Genomic DNA, 23,717 nt, shown 5'->3' on the forward strand with positions numbered 1-23,717 from the left:
ATTTTGTTATAGAGTACATTCATAATGGTCGGAACATTTTTTTTTTATGTCTGTTATTTATGTCATAGTACTTGAACATAAAGAAGTTTAGGAAGTGATTTGTCATTTTTATTTAACACCTTTCCTTTTTTTATGCCAGTGAAATTCCAGTTTCCGTGAGAAATTTTTTACAAAACTTAATAAGCTGAATTTTGACAGTCTTTCAAACACTTGATTCCTAATGAGCATAGATGTTACTACATTTTTTTAATAACCTGAAAGCATGGCTTAGAATTTATTTTACAAATTTTGTGCAAATATTTTATAATTTACGGTACTCAAATTAAAAAAGTGCTCAAAAACCTTTGTTAAAGGTTTTCCATTAATAAAGGTATCTTAACAAACTGTAGCTGCTGAATTGATTTAAGGAATTTTTATTTAACATTTTACTTATTTAGCCTTGTTTGGTAGATTCTTTAAAGAAGAGCTTGACCCCAATGGAGCCCTTTTTCAAAACAGCAAAGGAAAGTATCAAAAGAAGAAGCCGGGTTTTCAGTGAAGAAAAAGAGAGACAAAAAAATCTTGTTGTAAGAGCAGAAAAAATTGAAGTTTGCTACAAAGGACTGACTGAAGAATCTACAATGCTTATGAACAAACAGATTTCAACCCCGTATGATTGCATTAGGCGTAAGCTTTTTATTTATTATTGCTATTATATTGATATTTGTTTCTAATTGCACACTTCTTATTTTGACCATTTTTCATACTAAATAAACGTCTCCTTATGCCTGTACTTTGAAATTTTAGAGAAATAATCAGCTGTAATCAATGATTTTGAAAAGTTTCTTATGTAAAACATAAATAAAATGAAATAATTTTCAGGGAAACTAGTTTTTTTTTTATCCAAGATATCGTTTACGAATAACTGAATTGCTGCTATGGTTTCCTCAGTGCCACGGCATTTTCTGAAGCCAAATGAAATTTGATGAGTCAATTTTTCTCTAAGGTTTTAATGTTGTTTATTTTGCCTAACTTTCTAAACACTTCCAATAACAGAGACAAAATAAAAATAGGACTGTAAATATTTACATTTTTTACCCCTTTTCGAAAATTGGAAGTTTTCTTTCTCTATAAAAATTTAGTGAAGATGTCCAAACTCAATGCAATCGTCAGTTGTTTGGATTGTTGGTTATATCTCGACCTGTTTTTTTTTCTAAAACGAAGGAACGCTGTTTTACTTTGGAACACAGTTATAGTAAAAAAAAAAAATTATATATACTTTTTGTGCTTAATACAGCTACTGTGTAAGTTCTCTTTAATTTGTTTTCGAAATAACATTTACTTTTAAGACTAATTAAGATAATGTTCATAGTTCCTGAATCCGCTAAAATTGACAATTTTTTCGCACTTGCCAATTTTTTAAGCTGTTTTTAATATTGGTTAATTTTGTCCGTGGTTTGTCCATTTACTAGGTTGTAGCTACCGCTGCAACCATGATTTGAGGCCAAGATTATTATTTACTAACATAATTGGGTAAAAACAATGCATCTAATACTGACGGGCTATCGTCTTGTCAGCAGGCTACCATTTCACCAATACTGTCTTATTGGCGTTTTCTATCATCAGTTATTGATAAACAATCATCAGTAACTGGTAGCTTTTTCAGGTTGTTTAGTAGTTTCTAATTGTCAAATCTCCAGTGTGTGTGCTTTGAAAAATTCAAAACTATGTTTTTAGTGCTGATAGCTCTTATGCTTCCTTATAATTAATAATTTTATTGTATTTTTTGTGCTTCTTACAGTAAACATACATATTAAAGGAAATATTTTCTCTTATAACTTTTTCTGGAATATTTTATGTGTTGTTATCTCTTTTGATGCTCCATAGCACTACTCAAATCTGTTCAACTTCATCATCATTTTGAAAGTATTGTAATAACGTACTTTCTCCTGATAGATAGTACGTTACCTTAGATATTTTAGATTCGGTTATTCTGAGATGGGGGGGGGTGACCAATGGTTTTTATAGGGGGGGGGGGTAGGCATAAAGATACAAAAAGTATGCGTTGTTAGGTTACTATTTTGCAGGGATCCTTTGGGTCGATAAAAGAAATAGTAGTTTCCCCCGTTCCCCGCACTTATTTTCTATTTCAATTGATCACTTTACAAATGATATTGTATCATTAAGCTGTAAAATGGGAAGTAGTTAATCTTGTAAGTTATTCACTAATCATAATTACTCTCATTGTTTTTGCTCTAGCAATGATAAGATACTTAAATATTCAACTTGATAAAAACCTAATGAATAATCTATCTTACCTTAGTTTTTTATTACATAAGATGTTATTATTCATCCAGTCATAGGTCTATATCAAATTTTAAGAAAAACACTCTTAGATAGAATCGTGGTCAAGCAAACTTGCTAGTACATTTTTTCTTTCATATTTTACTGCAATTTGTATAGCTTGAAGTGTTACTGAACGGCCGTAAATTTACCCTCATCTCTTTCTATCTTAAATGTAGGATTTTTATGTCCAGGCTTCTCGGCTTAAATAGTGTAACCAGAAAGAACGGCCATTTTGCATATGTTCAATGACCTTATTTCCTGTATCCTGTAACTTCCGGTATTGACCATAGTGCCTGTACCTGGCTTGAGACAAGAGTTGTGTTCATACCTGAGCCAATGAAAAATTGTTAAAGGCATGCTTCAAAGCCAAAGTAGATCCCTGAAAATTTGACACTCTTTGCCGCTGTCTATACTAGCCTACTAGGTATTACGACTTATCTAGCGTGGCTGGATCTAATTTTTTTGTGGTCCCTTTAAAACACCTTCACCATCTCCCTACCTCCCTGGCAGAGCTGTCTTCTAACTTGGCCTTAGGTACCTTGAGCACTTTTATTTGTTATATATTTTGTTGGCATTTACACAGCTTGCTGTGAAGTATTAGAAATTCTTTAGATTAACCAGAATAGCCACATTCTGTTTGTATAATATATGAGAATACACTTTATTTCCATTTACCATCGTGAATGATGTAGAAAAGAGTATATCCAGGTGTTACCAAGTAACTGAAGCAACCCAAGCCATAAGTTTGCAAGATACTTAATGATTAGTGTACTGCGGTGGGCAGCCTAGTTCTATCCTCGTATACAAAGGAATTTATTTCGGAGGAGTGTCACCACTTTAAAAGGCTGTAAAAAAAAATACGCAAATTATATAGAAAGCAGAAATATAGTAAAGGTCCAGATGTCCTGTCACCCTGAGTACTGATTCTTTATTCGGGACAGTCAGCAATTTTTTAGACTAATTTTTTTTTCTTTTTTGACTTCAGATTTAGGAGAAGAGCTCATGAAAGTATCAGCGATAGCTGAAGTCAATGGCGAGCCTTGGGATATGCATAGACCAATCGAATCTGACTGTGAGCTTAAGCTTCTCAACTTCTATAGTTTAGACCCTACTTTGGCCAATAAAGCGTTTTGGAGGAGCGGGAGCTTCCTTCTTGGTGCCGTCATTGAGCTAGCATTTAGAGAAGAAATCCCTGTCGTATTGCACAGTTTTCCTGCGCCCAACGGTATTTGATTATTATTATTATTAAATTATCAATCTTAAAGCTGTGTGCCGTGTGCCCATTTTTCAGCGAGAGCGGGTGCCGCTTGGATATGAAATTTTCAAGAAATTTTTAAAATCTAAAACAATAAAAAAACGTTGTCATAAATGAAAGACCCAGATTTCAGTTGGATTAAACTGGTTTTCTGGGCTATTATATAATGAGGACACGTAAGGTCAACATGATAAGGGAATAAATGATTAAATTAATATTGTCGCGAAAATTTTATTCAGAGGCACCGCTACGTCCAGTTGTTCTACTGTTAGATTCCTATTTCTTTTCAGATTTGTTGCAATTGATTCTTTATACAAAAATAAATAAATTTAACTCTTTTAATAATTTTATCGGATTGTGCCCAATAAACAAGAAAAAAGGAGGCAAGTCTATTATTTTCGTCAACGAAGCTTCATGATAGCATTTGAAAGACCTTTGAAAAATAATTTTTTTACACGATTTTATTTAAGTTCGTCTGAAGAGATTAAAATCTGTTAGTAATATTTTGCACTCTTTCCGTGATCTGATTGAACTTAAATTTTGCTTGCTATTGCAAAAGGTTGGTTACCGAGGACAATACATGAATCCCTTAGTTCAATAATTCAGTAATTTGTTCAAATTGCGCTACATTAAGTAGTGATAATCCGGCTCCCCAGTCATACTCCCGAGCTCCGTCTGGTAAAAGACAATTAAAAGTAATGACCCAACTAGTGTTAAGCTTCTGCTCCATAACATTAATGGTGCCAGAGAAAAGCAAGATGTATTAGCTTTCACTTTTGGTTTGTTCGATATAGTGTGCATCGTCGAATGCCTTTTAAATTCAGATAATGCTATGCGGCTTGAGCTGTCAGATGATCATGGTTTTTTTTATTCGTCCTGCTAAGACGTCACTATCCCGACCGTCAGATGGTCTCACAGTTGCTATTCATAAAAAGTTTCAGAGTAAATTAGTTGATACTATTGATTTATTTATTGCTGTTAATCTTGGAGGTGTAACTGTGTTGTGTGTATACATACAAACTAACTATCTTAATGCTACTTCAAATCATAAATCTGCGTTAACATGTGCCAGCTTATCAAAAGTCACGCATAAAATTAGGGCATTAGGCAAAAAAAATTCTGCTTTGCGGTGACTTTAACACAGATTTAAGGAATGATGCTGCTTCCCTTTCTCAGATGTTAAAAGCCTCTTTTTCATCTCACCTAAACATTTTACATAAAGATCAGACTTACACATATCTGCACAATTCCGGTAGCACCTCAGATTTGGGTTTTATTATAACAGATCTTCAAGAATCGGCGAGCCTTAATGTACATGTACCACAAGATTTTTTAATTAGCGACCATTCACAACTAGAACTGTCCTGCTCTCTTCCAGCGTTATTAAGTGGCGGATCAGGGGTGAGGAAACGGTTCACAAAGAAATCTTGGGATAAAATAGATATAGAGTTGTATCAAGAAAATTTAAATTCTGTGCTGCGTAAAATTAAGATACCATATCATCTTCTTTGTTCTTCGCGCCGTGGGGACCCCCTGGATGTTGAATGTTACCTTGCAGACATTCTCTAAAGGTTGCCGCAAATGTTGCCGTCCCTACTGTATCAGTAAAAACTAACACGCGTAAAAGGGGATGGTCTGATTTTCCTGAGTTAAAGGAAGCTGAACTCCGTCATCGTTTTTGGTATAAAATATGGAAAGATTGCGATAGACCCCGTTCAGGAATAGTTTTTGGTTTGGTTAGCCTAAATGAACAAAGCAGAATTTTCAGAAAGTTGTGAAAATTTGGAAAAAAATGCCAATTTGAAAACTTATCACAGTCAATACAGGATAACCCACAGCTTTTGTGGAAAGAGGTTACTAAACTTACACGTTCCACTTCAACCCTGACAAATCAAATTACCAACAGTGAATGGCACACTCATTTCTCCACTACTATATATGCTTGCGACCCACCACCAATTGACACAGATATCCATGGAATATTGCAGAAACATTTGTTAAAGCTGAATCCCCCAAAAATTTACATCACTATTTCACCTTCTATGCTATTAACACACTCATCTTCTTCAAATAGGCAAAGCCCCTGTTGTGAATGGTCTGCAAGTAGAACAATTGAAGTCCGGTACACATGTGCTGTTCGAACACTTAGCTCTGTTATTTCAGATAATTCTGTCTCAACAGTATTTCCCTAAGACATTATGTGAAGGGCTAGTTACATGTGCGCCTAAAAGGAATAAGGATCCCGCGCTATGCAATTCATATAGACCTATAACCATATGCTCTGTGCTTAGCAAGTTACTCGAAAAAGTAATTTGCCCGTTTCTCCTTGAAAAGTGTGATTTTGGGAATCATCAATTTTGTTTCAGACAAGGTTTAGGAGTCCAAAATGCACATTCTATGTTCTTGTCTATAATGAAACGTCACAAGATGATGAAGAAGAGTCTGTATTTATGCGCGGTTAATATAGCTAAGGCTTTTGACTCCATTTTACAATCACAATCATTAATTAATTTGTTAAATAGCGGAACTAGCGGCTTTATTTGCGTGTGCCTTTGGAATTTTGAGGAAAGGGCTTTTGAGGCTCTTCAGGCTAGTTTATCTAGTATTGGCCTCGCTATTGAACCGTCGAAGGCTGAGTTTATTATAGTAAACTCGAGTGAAAAGACACAATCAGAGTTCCTTAAAGCAGGCTCGATTCACTCAAGTATTTAGGGGCTCCTTTTGGGTCATCGATAAGAGCGACACGCACTCTGGTTATTAATGAGTTAAAAAAGAAACTTCGCAAAATTTATGGTTTGCTAGCAAAATAAAAGGGCAATTTGACTAGTATACATTAGGAAAGCTCTACAATTCTATGTTTGTACCGCACGTGTTTTTCCTAACTCCATTATGGAAACTTTTTTTGTCAACAGAAAAGAAACAAATTAGAGTTCAATTTCACACGAATAAAGAATTTATTCCGCTAAATTTTTTATTGGTATCCCTCTATGGTTCCCTAACTCATATATTAGTAAAAAATACCATGTCTTTGATATATGTGAGAAGATGGAAGAATTATCGGCTCGATTTGAAGACCGTTGTAAGAAAATTCCAGATTTTCCGCTTAACCACCTTCTATATACGATGGAATAGACATTTAGTCCCCAGTGTCTGAACAGTGTTTTATGCTTTAGTTTTTTTTTCTCGTCAGTGTTGTTTGTCACTTTGTCTTATAGTTGATGATTTTTCATGTTTTGTTCTTTTCTCTTTATTACTCCTCTATTGCATTATTGTTTTAATTTAGCGAAAGAGGGTAACTTTCGATTGTCTTTTTTCGTTAGTCAGGTTGGTTACTGTACTGTATAATCGTTAACTATTTTTCTTTCTCTTTGTTTGTACTCCTCTAGTGCATTTTTGTAATGTATAGAAAGAGGGCAAAAATAAATTATAGTTATTAAAGGATCACCCTATCTCCTACATTATAAACTTTTATTAGTTTGTAAATTATTTTGAATTGATTGGGTGGTTTTGTCATAACTTGTGGAGCTTGGATAAGGGATTTGAAAAAATGACAAAAAACTGAACACCAGCTCCCACTTACTCGGGAATCTTGGGAAAAATATTTAAATTCTCACGTTTTGTGCACACAGATAGAGATATTCAGTTTTGACGAAACTTACATCATTAGAAAATGTGAATAATGTTTTTATTTTCGATTAAACAGAGCAGAATTTTCTTTTTAAATTTCAGGAAAGGTCAGTCCCTAAAAATATTCTAGCACACCTGACAGGTAAACGCTAAAAATCAGCTTTAAGGAAATATCATTTGAGCAATGGATGGAGAACCCCAGTGAACGCAATTTTATATCAGGAAGTCATGTAACGAACTGACTGAAAAATCTTGCCGCTTTTACGTGCCTTGAAATTGTTGCTAACACAGAGTAACAAACTTTAGAAATTTCCATCATTATCAAAGAAAAACGTGTCACACCTATAGGAGTAATTTGTTGCCTGTCGCAACAAATTAGTGTTTCAACTCTAATTTCAACACTTGTTGTCGCAACAAGCCTGTGTTTTTCCATGAAAATTTACTATTGTGACCCTAGAGTAATATGTCAAAAACTGTTTCTGCAGTTTTATCCATAAGTAAACCGTTAAAAGTGGTGAATCGGCTCAGATTTAACCTTTGTTTAATGAGAATAGGTTCAGTAGTCAGAAACAAGTTTCAAATTCAAGTTATGTCTTTCCTTTCATATCGATTGATATTTGCTAGCACGAGATTAACGTTATTATTTATTATAATAAAAAATTGGTTGATTTACCGGCCTGCATTCTTGCATTGCTTGTTTTCAAAACAAGCTTCGAGCTTTCTTGTGTATATGAACGTTGGGTAAGAACTAAAGACATTATATTACTAGAAACCAAATTGGACTATTTCAATTGACATCCGCGTGTCTTCTCTGTATGGAGTCATGGAGTGATTTTATTGTTCTTGCCGTTTACAGGAAATCTAACTTGTCTTGGCTTTCCCATTGTGAGCCAGTCGACGTTAGGCGCCTATTTAGTCAAGGTCATTGACTGTTACTAAAAGCACTTTGAGATCGTTAAAACTCGCGCCATCTGTTGTGTTAGTTTATAGTTACAGGCATTCCTAGACAATATGTCTGATCGAGGTTGACTATGTCTCACCCCATATATTTTATAAAGGGGGACGGGTGAAGGGCTTACACAATCCCAATCTAATTTGTTTAACAATATAAAAGAAAAAAGAAGGGATCTTTGAATCACAATTATTACTGGAATAACCATTTTAAAGCAAGAAATTGGCAGTTTCTAACATTTATTTTGGAGAAAAAAAAATAACATATAAGTATATCAAAATGCCAAGTTTACTAGAGAATTTAAAATACAGTTTTTTCAACGAAATATATATAGAACGAGGGAGAGCTGCAGTTTCCCTGCTCCCTTCTTGGGTACGCCCCTGTGTCTATTACTCTGTCACAATCGTAAATCCTCCTTCCAGAGCCAATTTCAGTTGCATCACTGGGTACGCATTCATTTCAATGATTATAATTTACTTCTAGTTCGATCGGGAAGCTTTGTTTATGATGCATACGTTGGCGTTGAAAGCTGGCAACCTTCAGGTGAAGAAATGCGACAGCTTAGCGCTGCATTTGCTCGTCTTGCGGTTGAAGATTTACCATTTGAGCGACTTCAAGTCAACGAAAAAGTTGCGAAAGAACTTTTCAAGGATAATCAGTTTAAGGTGGCGCAAATACCGAAAATTTTTGAAGACCGTATGTTATTTTTATTCTCTTCTGTCTTTCTTTTTCTATTTGCTATGTTCTGGTTGCATTAGAGTCTAATTTGTGAATAGAATGGGAATTCTGCTCGACAGCGTCAGTTATGTTCGTGAGTTTGTAATTTTTTCGAAAAAAGTTAAAGCTTTCAATTATAAAATTTATTATCGCAAACCATAAAGGTTTAAGGTATCATTTTTTGAAGTTTGAAAAGATGGAAGTTTGGAACAGCGTTTTTCTTATCCGTAAGATGAACCAGGTTGAAGACACAAACACATTATATTAGAGGGCGTTAGTTGAGAACAAATTAATGGTGATACAAGCTTTGCAAAGTATTTTTTTGTCATCTCAATCTTCTGTTTCTGTAGCACAGGTACTACTTTAAATCAAGAGTTAACTTCAATTAACTCTGAAAATAAAATTGTTGTAATTATTTCTTCAATGTAAGTTGCGAGAAAAGATATTACCTGGTCTAAAACACATGGTAAAGAGTAAACGAACAATCTGGCTTAGAAAGGAAGGGCTCACTATAAAAGTGGAACAAGACCTTTTTTTTACATTTTTGAATCACCGGCACCCCACATAGCTGAAATGAAGTGCTTTTTACAACATTCTTGAAATACAGTCAAGAATACTGTTTCTCTTCTGTTTTCCCCTTCTCCCCTATTTTTGTTTCTCCTCCCCTATTTTTTCCTGCCCATAGAGCCTTACGGGGGGGACTATGTTGAAGTGCTTGTTGATGCTTGTTGTTGTTGTGCTATAGTTAATCACAATACGTATACATTTGTGAATTGTTCATTTATAAATTAGTAGTTGCTATTATGTTTATTACCATGGAAGTGTGTTTTTTCACAACAAAAATCTATCTATCTAATAACATTTCTGTGGTTTAGGTAGAAAATGAGGTTAGTAGCTGGTTTCGTGTTGAATCAGGAGTTTTGCAGGGTTGTGTTCTATCCCCGTATATATGGATGATTTTGATGGACTTTCTCCTAAGGAGCGCATCAAAGGCAATGAAAAATATAAAAGTGTATTAAGTCCGTTATTTTGACATTTTCGAATCACCAACGCCCCACGTAGCTGAAATTAACTACTTTTCACAGCATTCTTGAAGTACGTCGAGAATAAAATTGCCGCGGGTAAGGTAAAAAATGAGGGTAGTAGCTGGTTGTGTACTAAATCAGGAGTTAAGCAGGTTTGCGTTCTATCCTTATTCACATGGATCATTTGAATAGACTTCGTTCTAAGGAGCATAGCAAAGGCAATGGGAGAACACGGAATCAATCGGGGAAGTAAATCTCTTCAAGACTTAGATTACGCTGATGATCTAAGAATCCTATATGAAAATGTTAGTAAAATTCATGAATTTTTGGAGGTTTTGAGAATTCAAGGTGCAAAAATAGGTTTAGATATTAATGGCTAGAATAAGAGAAAGGTTTAGATGAATAGGACACGTTCTGTGGATGAAGGATGGCAGATTGCCTACAATTGTGCTTGTTTGCCAACCATTTTGGGATAAACGAAAAAGAGATCGTTTCTGAATGGAGTGGGAGGATTTCGTGAGGAAAAATTTAAAGGAAATGGGAACTTCCTGGGAGGATGTAAAGAGGTAGTTGGCTAAATTTTAATTCTAACTATACCCTGAATTGCTGATAATTTATTATTATTTATTATCAGCCTAACCAAAATGCTATCGTTTTTCAGCATGAAATAGGGTTTTACAAGTAGTTGCTAGTCCTATCTAATTACCACCAAACATAAAGATACAAAGTTTTAACCATTAACCTTAGGGATCATATGTCTTGAGAGCTAATTTCCAGAGCATGATCAACTTTCATATTGAAAGCACTATTTAGTCAGTAAGAAGGACAATTATAGGAAATTTTTGAATATCAGAGATTCATTGGATCTTGGGGTGAAGGAGCCCTTTCCCATTCTGATGCACCTCTTCCTATTTATATGATTATTTCGACGTAGCTAACTAAGGTAATAGTGAATTATTGCAAATCAGTTTTTTTTTTTTTTAGTCTGATGCCGGTCGCCTTGTTATAACCCTAGTTGCAAGACCTTACCGGTTGGAGAGTCAATAATATGAGGGAAGAAATTTATTAAAGTGCTCTGAATACTTTGATTTTAGGGTATCTACAATGTGTAGCGTCAAAGGTTACAAGGAACATAGGTACGACCAGGAAATTTAAAAAATGTATTTTCAGGGAAAATTTTTAGACTTGCATATTTTCTTTGGTATATCCATATTTAATGCATTGCTCTTCTGTTTGGTATGAAAGATTCGCTGTCCGTCTGAAACCTCTGTGTGTTCTCCAAATTCAGCTATATGTGCTATTTATGGAATCGATTGATAGGTATAGTTCAGTGAAATGATCTTTACCCATGGGACCAAATTCTACTGTTTTTCATTCATAGTCATACCATAAATTTTTGTCATAAATAAATTCATACCATATTCGTACGTAAGTTGATAATTCTAGTTAATCTTCGGAAAAGAGGTAGTGAAACACTTTTCCCAGTGGTGGCAGGTCTCTTAGATTTATTTTTATTTATTTGTTTGTTTTTTTAATGAGGGAGAGGGAAATCTAATGTTGCCCCTTAGAAAATATGCAATATCAGTTTAACAGTCATCATGAGAAGTAAAAACTTGTCCGAAAGGAAGGTGAATCATAAACGCTTCTACAATAAAAACTGGGTAGTTAAACCGGTCACATTTCCCATTTGGTACCACTTACCTTGCAATTTTATGAAGTAAATGAGACTAGAGTAGACTCGCTTAGCGTCACAGTAGATTGGTGTTATAAGCAGCATTACATCTAATTTTTTGGATATGGTGTTTCCGCTTTTTGGTACGATGATATCAGAGGCAACGCTGTAGCGTTGCCTATAGTAAAGGCCATACGGCTCCAATGTTTTATTATTTATTATTTATTTATTTTTTTCCCCAGAGATAATGCATATAAAAGGGGTCGTAGTAGAAGCTTCAAAGGGGGAGCATTCGATTACAAATTGAGAGTTCTAGTGCCCTTTTTCATAGTCGAAAATGATTTGAGGGCACCTAGCCCCCCTCCCCACACCGACCAGTCTCCCCAAAACAACCAATCGAAATTTGGAGATATCTATTTTGTTCAGCTTAGTTGATTTCCAAATAGAAAATATATTTTTGAGGATACCCCCCCAAATCCCTCAGGGCAAGGGTTTTAAGCTATGCCCGGGGGGCATATAAGGTTTTTATAGAAGTCGTTGTCGTGGAAACTTCAAAACAGGCTCATTCGATTGGAAATTAAAGAGCTAGTGCCCTTTTGAATAATCGAAATTTATTGGAGTTTAACTAGCCCCCCCCCCCCCCACGCCCATCATTTCCCCAAACACATCCAATCAAAATTTACAGATAGCCAGTTTGCTCAGCGTAGTTGATTTCCAGATAGAAAATATATTTTTGAGGAGGACACTCCCCTACAACCCTCAGGGGAAGGGTTGTAAGTTATACCCTGGGGGCATATAAGGTTTTTATAGAAGGTGTTGTCGTAGAAACTTCAAAACAGGCTCATTCGATTGGAAATTAAAGGGCTAGTGCCCTTTTGAGTACTTCAAAATAATTGAAGGGCAACTAGCCCCCCCCCCCACGCCCATAATTTCCCCAGACACATCCAATCAAAATTTTGAGATAGCGATTTTGTTCAGCGTAGTTGATTTCCAGATAGAAAATATATTTTTGAGGAGGACACTCCCCCACAACCCTCAGGGCAAGGGTTTTAAGTTATGTCCTGGGGGCATTTAAGGTTTTTATATAAGGCGTTGTCGTATAAAATTCAATACAGGCTCATTCGATTGGAAATTAAAGGGCTACTGCCCTTTTTAATGGTCGAAAGTGATTGGAGTGCAACTAGCCCCCCCCCCCAGTCCCATCATTCCCCCAAACACATCCAATCAAAATTTTGAGATAGCAATTTTTTTCAGCTTAGTTAATTTACACAAATACAATATTTTTTGGAGGAGTGAACTCCCCCTCAACCTTCTGGGCAAGGCTTTAAAGTTATGCCCTGAGGGCAAATAAGGTTTTTATAGAAGGCACTGTCTTAGAAACTTCAAAACAGGCACATTCAGTTGGAAATTCAAAGGGCTAGTGCCCTTTTTAATAGTCGAAAGTGATTGAAGGGCAACTAGCCCCCCCCCCCACGCCCATCATTCACCCAGACAATCCAATCAAAATTTTGAGATAGCCATTTTTTTCAGCGTAGTCTCTTTCCAGATAGAAAATGTTTTGGAGAAGGACTTTCCCAAAACCTTCGGAGCAAGGGATTTAAGTCAGGCACTTGGTGCTTATTCGGTTTTTATAGTATGTATTGTTGTAGAAACTTCAAAACAGTCCCAGTCTATTGGAAATTCATAGGTATAGTGCCCTTTGTAATAGTCAAGAGTGATATCAGTGCAACTAACCCCCCTCTCACGTCCACCTTTTCTAAAAACACATCCAATCAACATATTAAGACAGACATTTTATTAAACGTAGTTTTAAGTTCTGGAAATTAGGTCTCTGAGGATTACAACTTTCAAAGCCCTCAGGGTAAGGGTTGTAATTTAAGGATTCTCCGAATCCTTCATATTATTTTTTATGGAAGGGATGCTCGTATAAACTTTAGAGAGGGCTCATTTGATTGAAAATTGAAAGTTCTTGTTCACTTTTTAAGAGTCAAAAGAGATTGAAGGGCAACTAGCCCCTCTCCCTCCTTCACGCCCTAAATGCTTCAGATAAAAATTTTGAGATAGACATTTTGTTAAAATAGTTCAGAGTTCTGATAACAATAACTCCGCTGTCGACAGATCCCACCAGGGCCCAGGGGTTGCCGATGTAAGTTATTCCCTGGGGCATAACCTATTAAAGGGGGTTAATAACTTATGGGAAGGTGTTTTGTATGGGAAGAACACATAGAAAATATATTATAATTGTCCAATTATAAGGTTAAAATACATACTCTCTGATAGATGCAAAATTGCTTTGGCACACAAATTCCTATTAAGGTTAATTCCAAACAGTCGTGATCCATTTGTGTCAGCAAGTGAAATGGTATAAAACCCCTTATGGGAAATATTTTTTCAATACATTCATTGTTTTCAATCGCTGTCCACAAGTTATGCAAGCTGTCTATTGTTCATATATAATGTTTATAATCAAATAGGAAATCGTCTAGACTTTGAAAAAATCCTTATTCTATTTAAATTGAAATTTCTAGATCCGTTTTTTAAAGTCAAGAATAATCGGACATTAAGCACCCCCCCCCCCCCCATGCCATAAAAACTGTAAACTTTTTGCAATAAACAACGACCAAAAATTAATTAAAAAAAAAACTTTACGAAAAATAAGTCTTTCAAAGAAAAGAAAAGAAAAGGGCATTCTAACTTTCACCTTAGCAGATACAAAGACCAGTTAAAATTCAGACTCAAAACGACAAGAAATTACTATTAAAGAATAAATGAAACCCAAAACGAACAGAAATTAAATAAACAATTATAGCAAAAACCATACAACCAGTAATAATATAAATGAATAAAAAGATCTTAAAGCAAGTTATGCTTAGATTGAATATGAAAATCAAGCTTAAAACGAAAAAAAATATTTTGCTATTAAAGTATAAATAAAACTTAAAACGAACAGAAATTAAATAAACAATGAATGCGAACAAACATACAATATATATTAATGTAAATGAATAAATAAATCTTAAAGCGAGTGAAACTTAAATTGAATATGCAAATCAAGTTTAAATCGAATAAAAATAACTACAAACAAAGTTTGGGTATCGTCTCACTGCAGAAGTCTAAAACCTACTGCGTCATTGGCGCTTTACTGAAAACGAATTATATTACAAATGTTTTCTTTTGTACTTAATATTGAAAATAAATATTAAAATTACAGTAAAATTTTGAACTGATGAGCTTTTAGCAATTAATATTATTATGCATCAAATATTCAGTCTAATTTATTAGTTCTTTTCAAGATTGGTCAAGACAAATATAGTTTCACTACAAGCAAAATTTGGATACTGCCCCCTTCTTCAACTGTAAAAACCTAAAGCCTGCTGCGTCATTGGTGCTTCACTGAAAATGAATTACTCGTATATTACAAATTTATTATTTTCTAGTTCTTACAGCATTGAAAATGAAAATAAAAATTACAGTGAAAAAAAATCTTGAACTGATGGATCTTTCAACAATTAATATGATTATATATCTAATATTCAATTTGATTTTGTTTATACTTTCCAAGACTGTTCAAGATATAGTTTTGCCATTTTTTTTAACTCTGCCATTTTTTGTAACTAATCGGGTTATTTTGTTATGAAAACATTCTGTGGCTTCTTGGTATTTCAATTTGAGATGAAAACTGCACCTCAAACTTTGTGGAAAATGCATTTTCTTGTATAAAACTCCGAAATATAATAAAATGTCAAGTTTCGGAGTGTTCCACCACTCGCAAGCAAGTGCCATTGGTATATTTGAATCCGCATGGTCAATTTAGGGGGTGGGGGGTAGGCTAATTCTCGTAGCAGCCCCATTCCGTCATGGTATGGTTCACATTTTCAACACCTGGCGTCCGGACTATCATATAATCTACCAAGCATACAACTACCCCAAATCAGTATCAATAAATAAATGAAACCCAAGACGAACAAAATTTAAAATAAATATTAGAGTCAAACTCAAAACTAGCATGAATTAATGTGAGTAGGGTTCAAAACCCCTATGCTTTCTTAAAGCCAGAATATAATTTGTTCTTTACTGAAAAAAAATTCAAATGAGCTTACTGAAAAAAAATGTGCAATGTCAATTTAATATACAGATGCTTATATTTATTCCCTAAAATCTTCATTAACATTTAATTTCTTATAGTTACAAAAGTGAAAATAATTCAAAGAATTGTTTTCAGTAAAGCACCAATGACGCAGTAGGCTCTAGGCTCCTACAATGAGGCGATACACAAACTCTTGGGTGTAATTATTTTTATTCGATTCAAACTTGATTTGCATATTCAATTTAAGTTTCACTCGTTTTAAGATTTATTTATTCATTTACATTAATATATATTTTGTATGTTTGTTCGTATTGATTGTTTATTTAATTTCTGTTCGTTTTAAGTTTCATTTATACTTTAATAGCAAAATATTTTTTTTCGTTTTAAGCTTGATTTTCATATTCAATCTAAGCATTACTCGCTTTAAGATCTATTTATTCATTTATGTTATAATTTGTTGTATGTTTTTTGCTATGATTGTTTCTTTAATTTGTGTTGGTTTTGGGTTTCATTTATTCTTTAATAGTAATTTCTGGTCGTGTTGATTTTTAATTTTAAAAGGTATTTTTATCTGATGAGCTTAAGTTTAAAATGGCCTTTACTTTTCTTTGAAAAACTTATTTTTCGGAAAGTTTTTTTTTTTTAATTAATATAGTACAGTGGTGATAGTTCACATCAAATTGAGTATGTTCGGGTTTTGAACTACGGCAGCTGACTTGACTACAGTAAAGACTGCTGTAGTTTTGACTAAAGAAAATAGCTGTGGTAACTTGCACAAGTGGAAACTGGTACTAGTTTCGACGAAAAATCCCCAACGGCATCTAGCATTTGGTGTTTCTTAGCATTTTTCTTAGCATATTTTTTTGTTCCGACTGTAGTCTTGACAAGATCTGAACTTTATAAGTTTGCTTCTTTGTCAATATGGCAAAATGTTTAAAAATTTGGTAGTATTTTACCATTACTGAATTGTTTATACCAATTGTCAAAGGAACTTAAAATAAAGACTTTTTTCAGATACAATAGTACTGTTCTTATCGAAAGTCGAAAATTCTTTAAGTGAAACTCAAACATACGCAAATGACTACGCGCTTGCACTACTCAATGACAGTAATTACGGATAGTCAACTAAAGTTCGAGGGTGAAACTGTCAGAATAGCTGTGAATATGGAGGGTAAAACGCGTGGGAGTTGACGATAGTTCCCAAGGTCCGAACGTACTCATTGTCTTTCAATGAATCCCAACTGAATTCATGTGAATTCTTTCAAATAAATTCAATATGTACTATAGGTAATGTTAAAGTTATTTGTGATGCTTTTTTTTTATATACAAAAAGAGATTATAAAGCAAAGAAAGACCTACTGTTGCTTGTTTTTTGTACCAGAAACCAAATTCAAGTTCTTTTTCTGTTGCTTTGCAGACGGTAGCATTACTGTGTACCGAGTTGGTGAACATGTTGATATTAGTAGAGGACCTATGATCTCATCAAGTAGTCTTTTTGGTCGCATTGCTGTATCTTCGGTAAGCTGTATCTTTTATAACAATCGGCCATGTCTGTAAATTTTATAATCATCCATTTATTTAATATTTAAATACAGCAAAGTTTGAAACCAAAAAAGTAATCCAGGTAGCTGATTGGGTAGAGTGTCACACTCTTAAGCTCATGGTTGTGGGTTTGAGCCCAACTTTAGGTGTTTTATTCCATCGGTAAAAAGCACAAGTATCGAGAATGTCTCCATTTTTGGATAAAGGTTGCATTTGTTGAGCAAAAAATAGAATACCTGTGGAGATTAAAAAGAGTTCCATTAAAGTGGGTGGTTGGGCGTGAAGGTGGTATCTCTTTTCTTCATAAATGGGTATTTATACAGTTATTTAATTTTATACATAACCATCCACTGTTTGTTGAATAAAAAATCCAATTCAGTAATTGAGTTTAAATTATAAATAAAGAGAAAAATTGTATAACTAACTGTACCTGTTCTAGGAAAAGTTTGAGATATCGCTATGTTCCACCGGTAAAGTTCACTATGTACTGAACTGTCCGAGCAAATCGATTGCCAACAGCCAGGACTGGAGGCATGAGCAAGCGCAAGGAAGTGACAAAAGCAGCCGGCGTTTCGCTAGACAAAACGCCTGTGAAACAGACGTTTTTAGCTAAAGGCTTGGTGTCGGTGTTATAACTGTTCTTTATATGATTATCCCTTGAAATAATTTGCCATTAGAACAAGAAGAGCCTTACCTTCTTATTTTAGCAAATTGGTTTGGATAATAGTGAAAAATTAACCGCATGTTCTGAAGTCTAAGCTGTAATGCTGATTAGCATACCACGCTTTGTGGAATACATGTTTTGTACTTTGGAAACTGTAGTCTGAACGCTGCATAAATATATTTTCGAGGTCAGACGATTTAATGAGAATAAATTTGATTATACTACCAGCAAAAGATTGTGTTTAGCTAACAAAAAAGTGACTTGTCCAAACTTGCTTTATGAACCAAGTTTGGTAACTAATTTTTTCTAATTTTTTTTCCTCAAAATACTGCATGGAAGCTCAAAAAAATTAATGAAAACTTTTAATTGTAAAAATGACAATTGAGGGAAAAAATAAAGTTCTCCACTTTTTCTGATTATAGTCTTTTAGAGTTTGGCATAATAATTTATCTTTTTCTACCGGTATGAATAGTATTTTATGCAGATAACAATATCGGTATAATTTAAATTTTATTATTTTAGAGTATGGAAAGGCCTGAAGATCCCTTTCCCTAGTTTTTACCTTGCGTAGGACCTCTATTTCTGGTTCAGGAGGGGGTACACTTTTTGGGTCCTCCTTTGGCCATGTTACAGCGTCGATATTACTCTAACAGCCTTTTTTCTTCTTTGGGCAGTGGAAAATCAAATTAAGGCCGTTTTTTAGCACTAAGATCTTTCATCTTTCTGCAAGGATTATCGTTTTTTCAACTCATCTTTGTTCTAAGATCTTACAGCTCACTGATGTTAGCAAAAAGGGCGAAAGACGCCATCTTTCTGCCATATAGAACAATGATGAGAGAACTTTGATGATATACTCATCATTGTTCTCAGACCGCGGGTCGGTGCAGAATGATGAAAGACGTTTGCATAAAAACGACAAAAGATGTAAGATCTTGGTTCAAAGATTTCACTTTTAAGCGTTTTCTGACGAAAGATGCAAGATATTAGCACATTGATGAGTGAAAAAACAGGGCTATTGAAAGGGGTCTGGCTGCAGACATTTATATACAACGCCCATAATTAGGTCTGATGCTCCTATTCGTGTAAATGATCCTCCTACATGCAAATGAGGCTCATTCCCATAGGACAAGGTCAAGGAATATTATCTATGTTAATAATTTAGTTATGTCTAGGTCGGGGTTTTCTCTAGTTTTTAGAGGTGCTAAGTTATGAGATTCGTTAAATAAGGATATTAAAGGTACTTGCGATGTAAGTGAATTTAATGGATGTTGAAAAATGAATTGTTCTTTAAATATTATTTTGACGATTAAGTTGATAGGATTTAAAATTGATAAAATGGTATTAAATCATGATTATTAGTTTTATTATTTTGTGTATTTTAATTTTGATTGATGTGTGTTAAGGAAGGAGTGGAGTGGTAAGTTAATGGTAGCAGGGTACATGATGTTGTTGTTATGTTTTGTTTGTTTTTTCTTTCGGAAACACTTCTGATGCAAAAATAGATTAATTTTTTTGATTTGTGGATTTATTTGATTGTCCCTCCTTCATATCATGTCTTGGCATTTGGAGGAAATATGGTTGTGTTAGTTCTCTTTTTATTAATCGATATTAAATAAAATAAAGAAAAAAAAAACAACAGAAATTCTAAAGCTACTGAAAAAAAGAAAACAGATAATAAACTAAGCCACTTTACGTAAATTCAATATGTAATTAGCAAGGCCGTGTCCAGGTGGATAGGTTTTTGCGTTTGATGGGTTTTCACGTTTGAACCCCCTCCCCTGAATTTTATCAAACTAGTAAAAAAGTAAGAAAAATACATATAAAAATTTTTGACACATTTTGCAGTTTGTTTTTTTTTACCCCAGTCTCCTCCTCCCCCAAACAAAATCCTGGGTAGACCCTTGGTAGTTAAACTTAGTTAAAAGTGTTATTATAAATTTAGGCAACAAAGCAGTTTGTGCAGAATAACTCCATTTTTCAAATATTCCTTCCTTAGGTTCTTTTTTTTTTGTTTAACTGGAAACTTCTAAGCATTCTGAGATCCAAATGGAGTTGTTTAGAACTAAGTGGTTCAATCAATTCAGTGCGCTTTTAGAGGTGCTGGTAAAATGCGGTACATTAGAAAATTTTTCGGTATAATATAAATAGTTCGATACATTTTTTTTTTCTTGCTCCTTTCTGACTTGGATATCTGTTTATGTTTTAGATTGTTGAAAATTTTCTTCTTACTATGACAAATTAATATTTGTATTGTTTTTACTTGCAGATTCACTTGCTCAACAGTGATATTCCCAACCTATTTCGGTTTCAAGGAGTCGCAATACCAAAACAACTAATGGTACTTTGGATCTTATTTTTATTTGTGTTAATTTATGTCCATTGTTGGGCAACAGAGAAGTTATGGTGGTGGGAGATAATAGGCTTGTAAAAGGTTTGCTTTCAACTCAATTAAATTACGCCCCCGTAATAAGAGGGGTATTAGAAGCTGGGATATATCAGCATATAAACTGGGATATCCAAAAACAAATAAAAAAAAAACAAAAAAAACAATGCCAATGCTTATATCCTCACTAGGGCTTCAGTTGTGCTGGTGTTTGTCAATGCAACAATACAAAAACCTATGCCCATTGTAAGGGAAACAAAAAGATTTTTTTTAATAATGGAGAACAACAAAAAGATAAACTTACCATAAAGAAATAGTCATAAGCTCAATATCGAAGAGGATGAAGAAACATTGGTAATTTGCCCCTAGATTCGTCCGAATAGCCCCTCTCCTCCCTCCCTAGAAAAAAACGCCATTTGTAAGTACACTTGTACTTTCTTGTCACTTTCCTCGTCCTTCCTACGAAGAATTCCCTGAAATCAGCCAATTCTCACATAGGTGTGTGGCTTATTTCTTTCAGGCAAACTCAGTCATTTGCGAGTTCTATCAGGAATTCTAAATCAGAAAACTAAGTATTTCCCCTAAGTTGATACGTCCACTATTTGTAAAAAAAAATACGTCCACTATTTGTAAAAAAGAAAGAAAAAAAAAGAATTAAAGTGTATCCAAAATAAAGTTGTTCAATAGCGCTCAAACAGTGCATATTAGGCCAAAAGCAATGCTGAATGGTCAGTAAATCGATAATCAGTAATTAAGGCTCTAACAGGATCCACGCAACTATCAGGGTTAACATTCCGTCATATATTTCAGTAACTTCTTCAATATAGCAAAGCAATTTGATGCTAATATACCTGTTATAGATGCTAGTATAGATGCTTTATAATCATCCCAAAATAAGAGTTGAACAGGAATTCCTAAAGGCCTCAGATTACTCTATCGCCAAGACATGCAAAGATTCCGCAATTCAATTTTAGAATAGAAACCACTGGACACTGACAGAGACAGAGTGGTACTGTGTTTGGCCCCAACCCCCGAAAATTATGTCCGACTCCTAAAAACGTTGCAAAAATGCATTCAAAATTTTGTTGATGTGTTTTTATAACCTCCCCCCTCCCCGAATAAAAATACTGGACACAACCTTGATATCGATTAACATGCTTCTACTGAGACAGTCAACTTTGTTGAGCGATTCAGTTAACCATTAAGTTACCGCCAAAAAAACAAAGCTGTTGTATCAATGGTTTTCATAGCTGTTCTTAAAAGCGCTTTACTTAATTTTTCCATTTGATTTTGATTTTTCTTCTTTTTTTTAGCTAAACCATTTTGCCTGGGGAATTGTTCAAGAGAGGAGTAAACATTTGGTAAGTTTGTCTACTAGGGTTCAGTAAGAATTATAATTAATTTTAATTATCTGAAACCTGAAATTTTGTTCTTAACTTCATACTCAGTGTAATGTCCATGTTTTTGCCATTTCAAGATTTCCAATGCCGGGATATAGCTGAAAGCTACAATATTTCATCGCAGAAAACACTTGATGTCTTCTTTCCCCGATAAGGTTCGAAGCAGGAGGTCAGGGCAAATTTCTTATGAAAGGCGATTATGGGAAAATGTCACAAATGTTCAACAAGCTGGGTACACCAGTTAGAAACGTGATTCGACCCCCCCCCCCACCCCTCACCCCTCCTCATAAAGCATTCCATCTCACGTTGTTTATATTTGAGTTCAACACGAGAGGGGATTCCAAAGTTAAATGACCCTTTGAAGTTATACAGCTCTAAGAAAGGCCCCATACATTTTTCTAGAATGGATCTTGCAAAGAAAATTCCAAAAGGGAGGAGGCTAGGGTTAAAAAATCTCCTTTAGAGAACAAATAAAACAGTAAGCCGTATCTAATTGGCTGTGTTTTAATTTGTTATTCAAGGTTTTTCCAACATATCGATCCCACACCTCAGTGCATATTGTTTCTGCAAATCTTTGGTTGTTTCATTTTATTTTGATCGAAAGTAAAGCGATGCATTCAAAGTAAAGACTTGCTTCTCTCCGGGACCCTATGTGTCAGTAGTTATTCCATTTTTTTTTTTTTTTTATTTCTTCTGCTATGAAAAAAATAGCTTCCATACGGCTCTAAAGAAAGTTTTGTTATTGTTTGACTTTAAACATTAAAAGGACTTTGTTCGTACACTCTTGTATAATCTGTAAAATATAATCTGAAATAAAACAAAATAGTTTGTTTCCAAATGTTATTTTTCCCGATGCTCCAGCAATGATTTGAAAGATTTTGCACCGTTCTCTCTAATCCGCTCTATGTGTCTCTCTCCACCTTTATCTCTTTCTTTCATTCTCTTTCTTTTCTAAATAAAAAGAATTTTATTCATGCACTCTTGAATAATCTGTAAAATGTATAATCTGAAATACAAGAAAAATAGTTTTTTTTGAAAGTTATTTTTCCCTAACGCTTCGACAATGACTTGAAAAGCTACGCACCCGTCTCTCTCTCTTTTACTCTCTCCCTCTCTCTCTATACCCCCCCCTCTCTCTCTATACCCCCCCCTCTCTCTCCTCTCCCTCCCCCTCTCTTCCTTTTTCTTTTTTTTTTTCCTTTTTGGTTTAAGTAATCGCTTTTGTTTTCATTCTTTTTCAGAATCCATGCCGAATTCCTGGATCACAAATATCCTTACAGCAAGCTAGTATCGCATCATAATGTGTTTAATTATAATTCATTTTTAAAATTACAAGAAAATTTAGTCTATGAAAGATGTTACCTCGACATAATTTATAAGGATCACTCAAGACACCACTTCAGGGCAGGAGAGCGCGCTATTTTTCCATGTGAGAAATAAATGTGGTTTAAAAATACGTCTCATTTGAAAACCATTCAAAGTTACTGACAGCATAATATGTATTTTACACTGATGTGTTGGACGGCTTCAAATAAAGCCTGTTGTAAAAGAAAAGGAAAAAAGAAATTATTCATGTACGATGAGCCAAAATCAAAACCTGCATTAATTTAAAAAGGATCAGAAATTAAATAAAAAACCAAGTTTTTTGTAACTGAAAGTAAGGAAAACGAACAGAAATTATTCCGTATATGACAGGGGCTGTCCCCTCCTCAACGCCTCGCTCTTTACGCTAACGTTTGACTCTTTCTCACAGCTCTATTTTTTTGGAACAATAAAAAACTTTAGTGTAAAGAGCGAGTCGTTGAGGGCATAGCCCCTTTCATATACGGAATAATTTCTGTTCGTTTTCAGTTTTAATGTCGCTCGTTACTTTCAGTTAAAAAATAACTTGTTTTTTTTTATTTAATCAGATGCAGAACACGAATTTGAACTGAATAGAATATAAAATCAATGTGATTCTAGATAGAGCAATTGTTAGCTATATGTGGGCAAATTCAATAATAGCCTATAGTTCTTCAGAAAGATAAGGATGGAAAACAAGGAAACAAAAAGGGGAAAAGAAAAGAGT

The 23,717-nt window shown here is 34.4% G+C and overlaps 1 protein-coding gene across 4 annotated transcripts in view; it reads left to right on the top strand.

Annotated features, from left to right (window-relative positions):
* Positions 1-23,028, top strand: part of mRpL39 (mitochondrial ribosomal protein L39) — an 85,624-nt gene extending 62,596 nt beyond the window's left edge. For all 4 annotated transcript variants that reach the window (XM_089097918.1, XM_089097921.1, XM_089097919.1 and 1 more), the window contains exons 2-8: positions 451-666; positions 3,311-3,550; positions 8,643-8,855; positions 17,078-17,178; positions 20,133-20,204; positions 21,563-21,610; positions 22,891-23,028. In XM_089097918.1, coding sequence (XP_088954044.1) covers positions 451-666; positions 3,311-3,550; positions 8,643-8,855; positions 17,078-17,178; positions 20,133-20,204; positions 21,563-21,610; positions 22,891-22,950 — 950 coding nt within the window. In that variant the 3' untranslated portion in view covers positions 22,951-23,028. The remainder of the gene's footprint in view (positions 1-450; positions 667-3,310; positions 3,551-8,642; positions 8,856-17,077; positions 17,179-20,132; positions 20,205-21,562; positions 21,611-22,890) is intronic.
* The last annotated feature ends 689 nt before the right edge of the window (positions 23,029-23,717 follow it).

The sequence above is a fragment of the Artemia sp. Qi Xiang Cuo genome, chromosome 12, assembly GCF_049724085.1.
Source record: "Artemia sp. Qi Xiang Cuo chromosome 12, ASM4972408v1, whole genome shotgun sequence".
NCBI classification, from domain to species: domain Eukaryota; kingdom Metazoa; phylum Arthropoda; class Branchiopoda; order Anostraca; family Artemiidae; genus Artemia; species Artemia sp. Qi Xiang Cuo.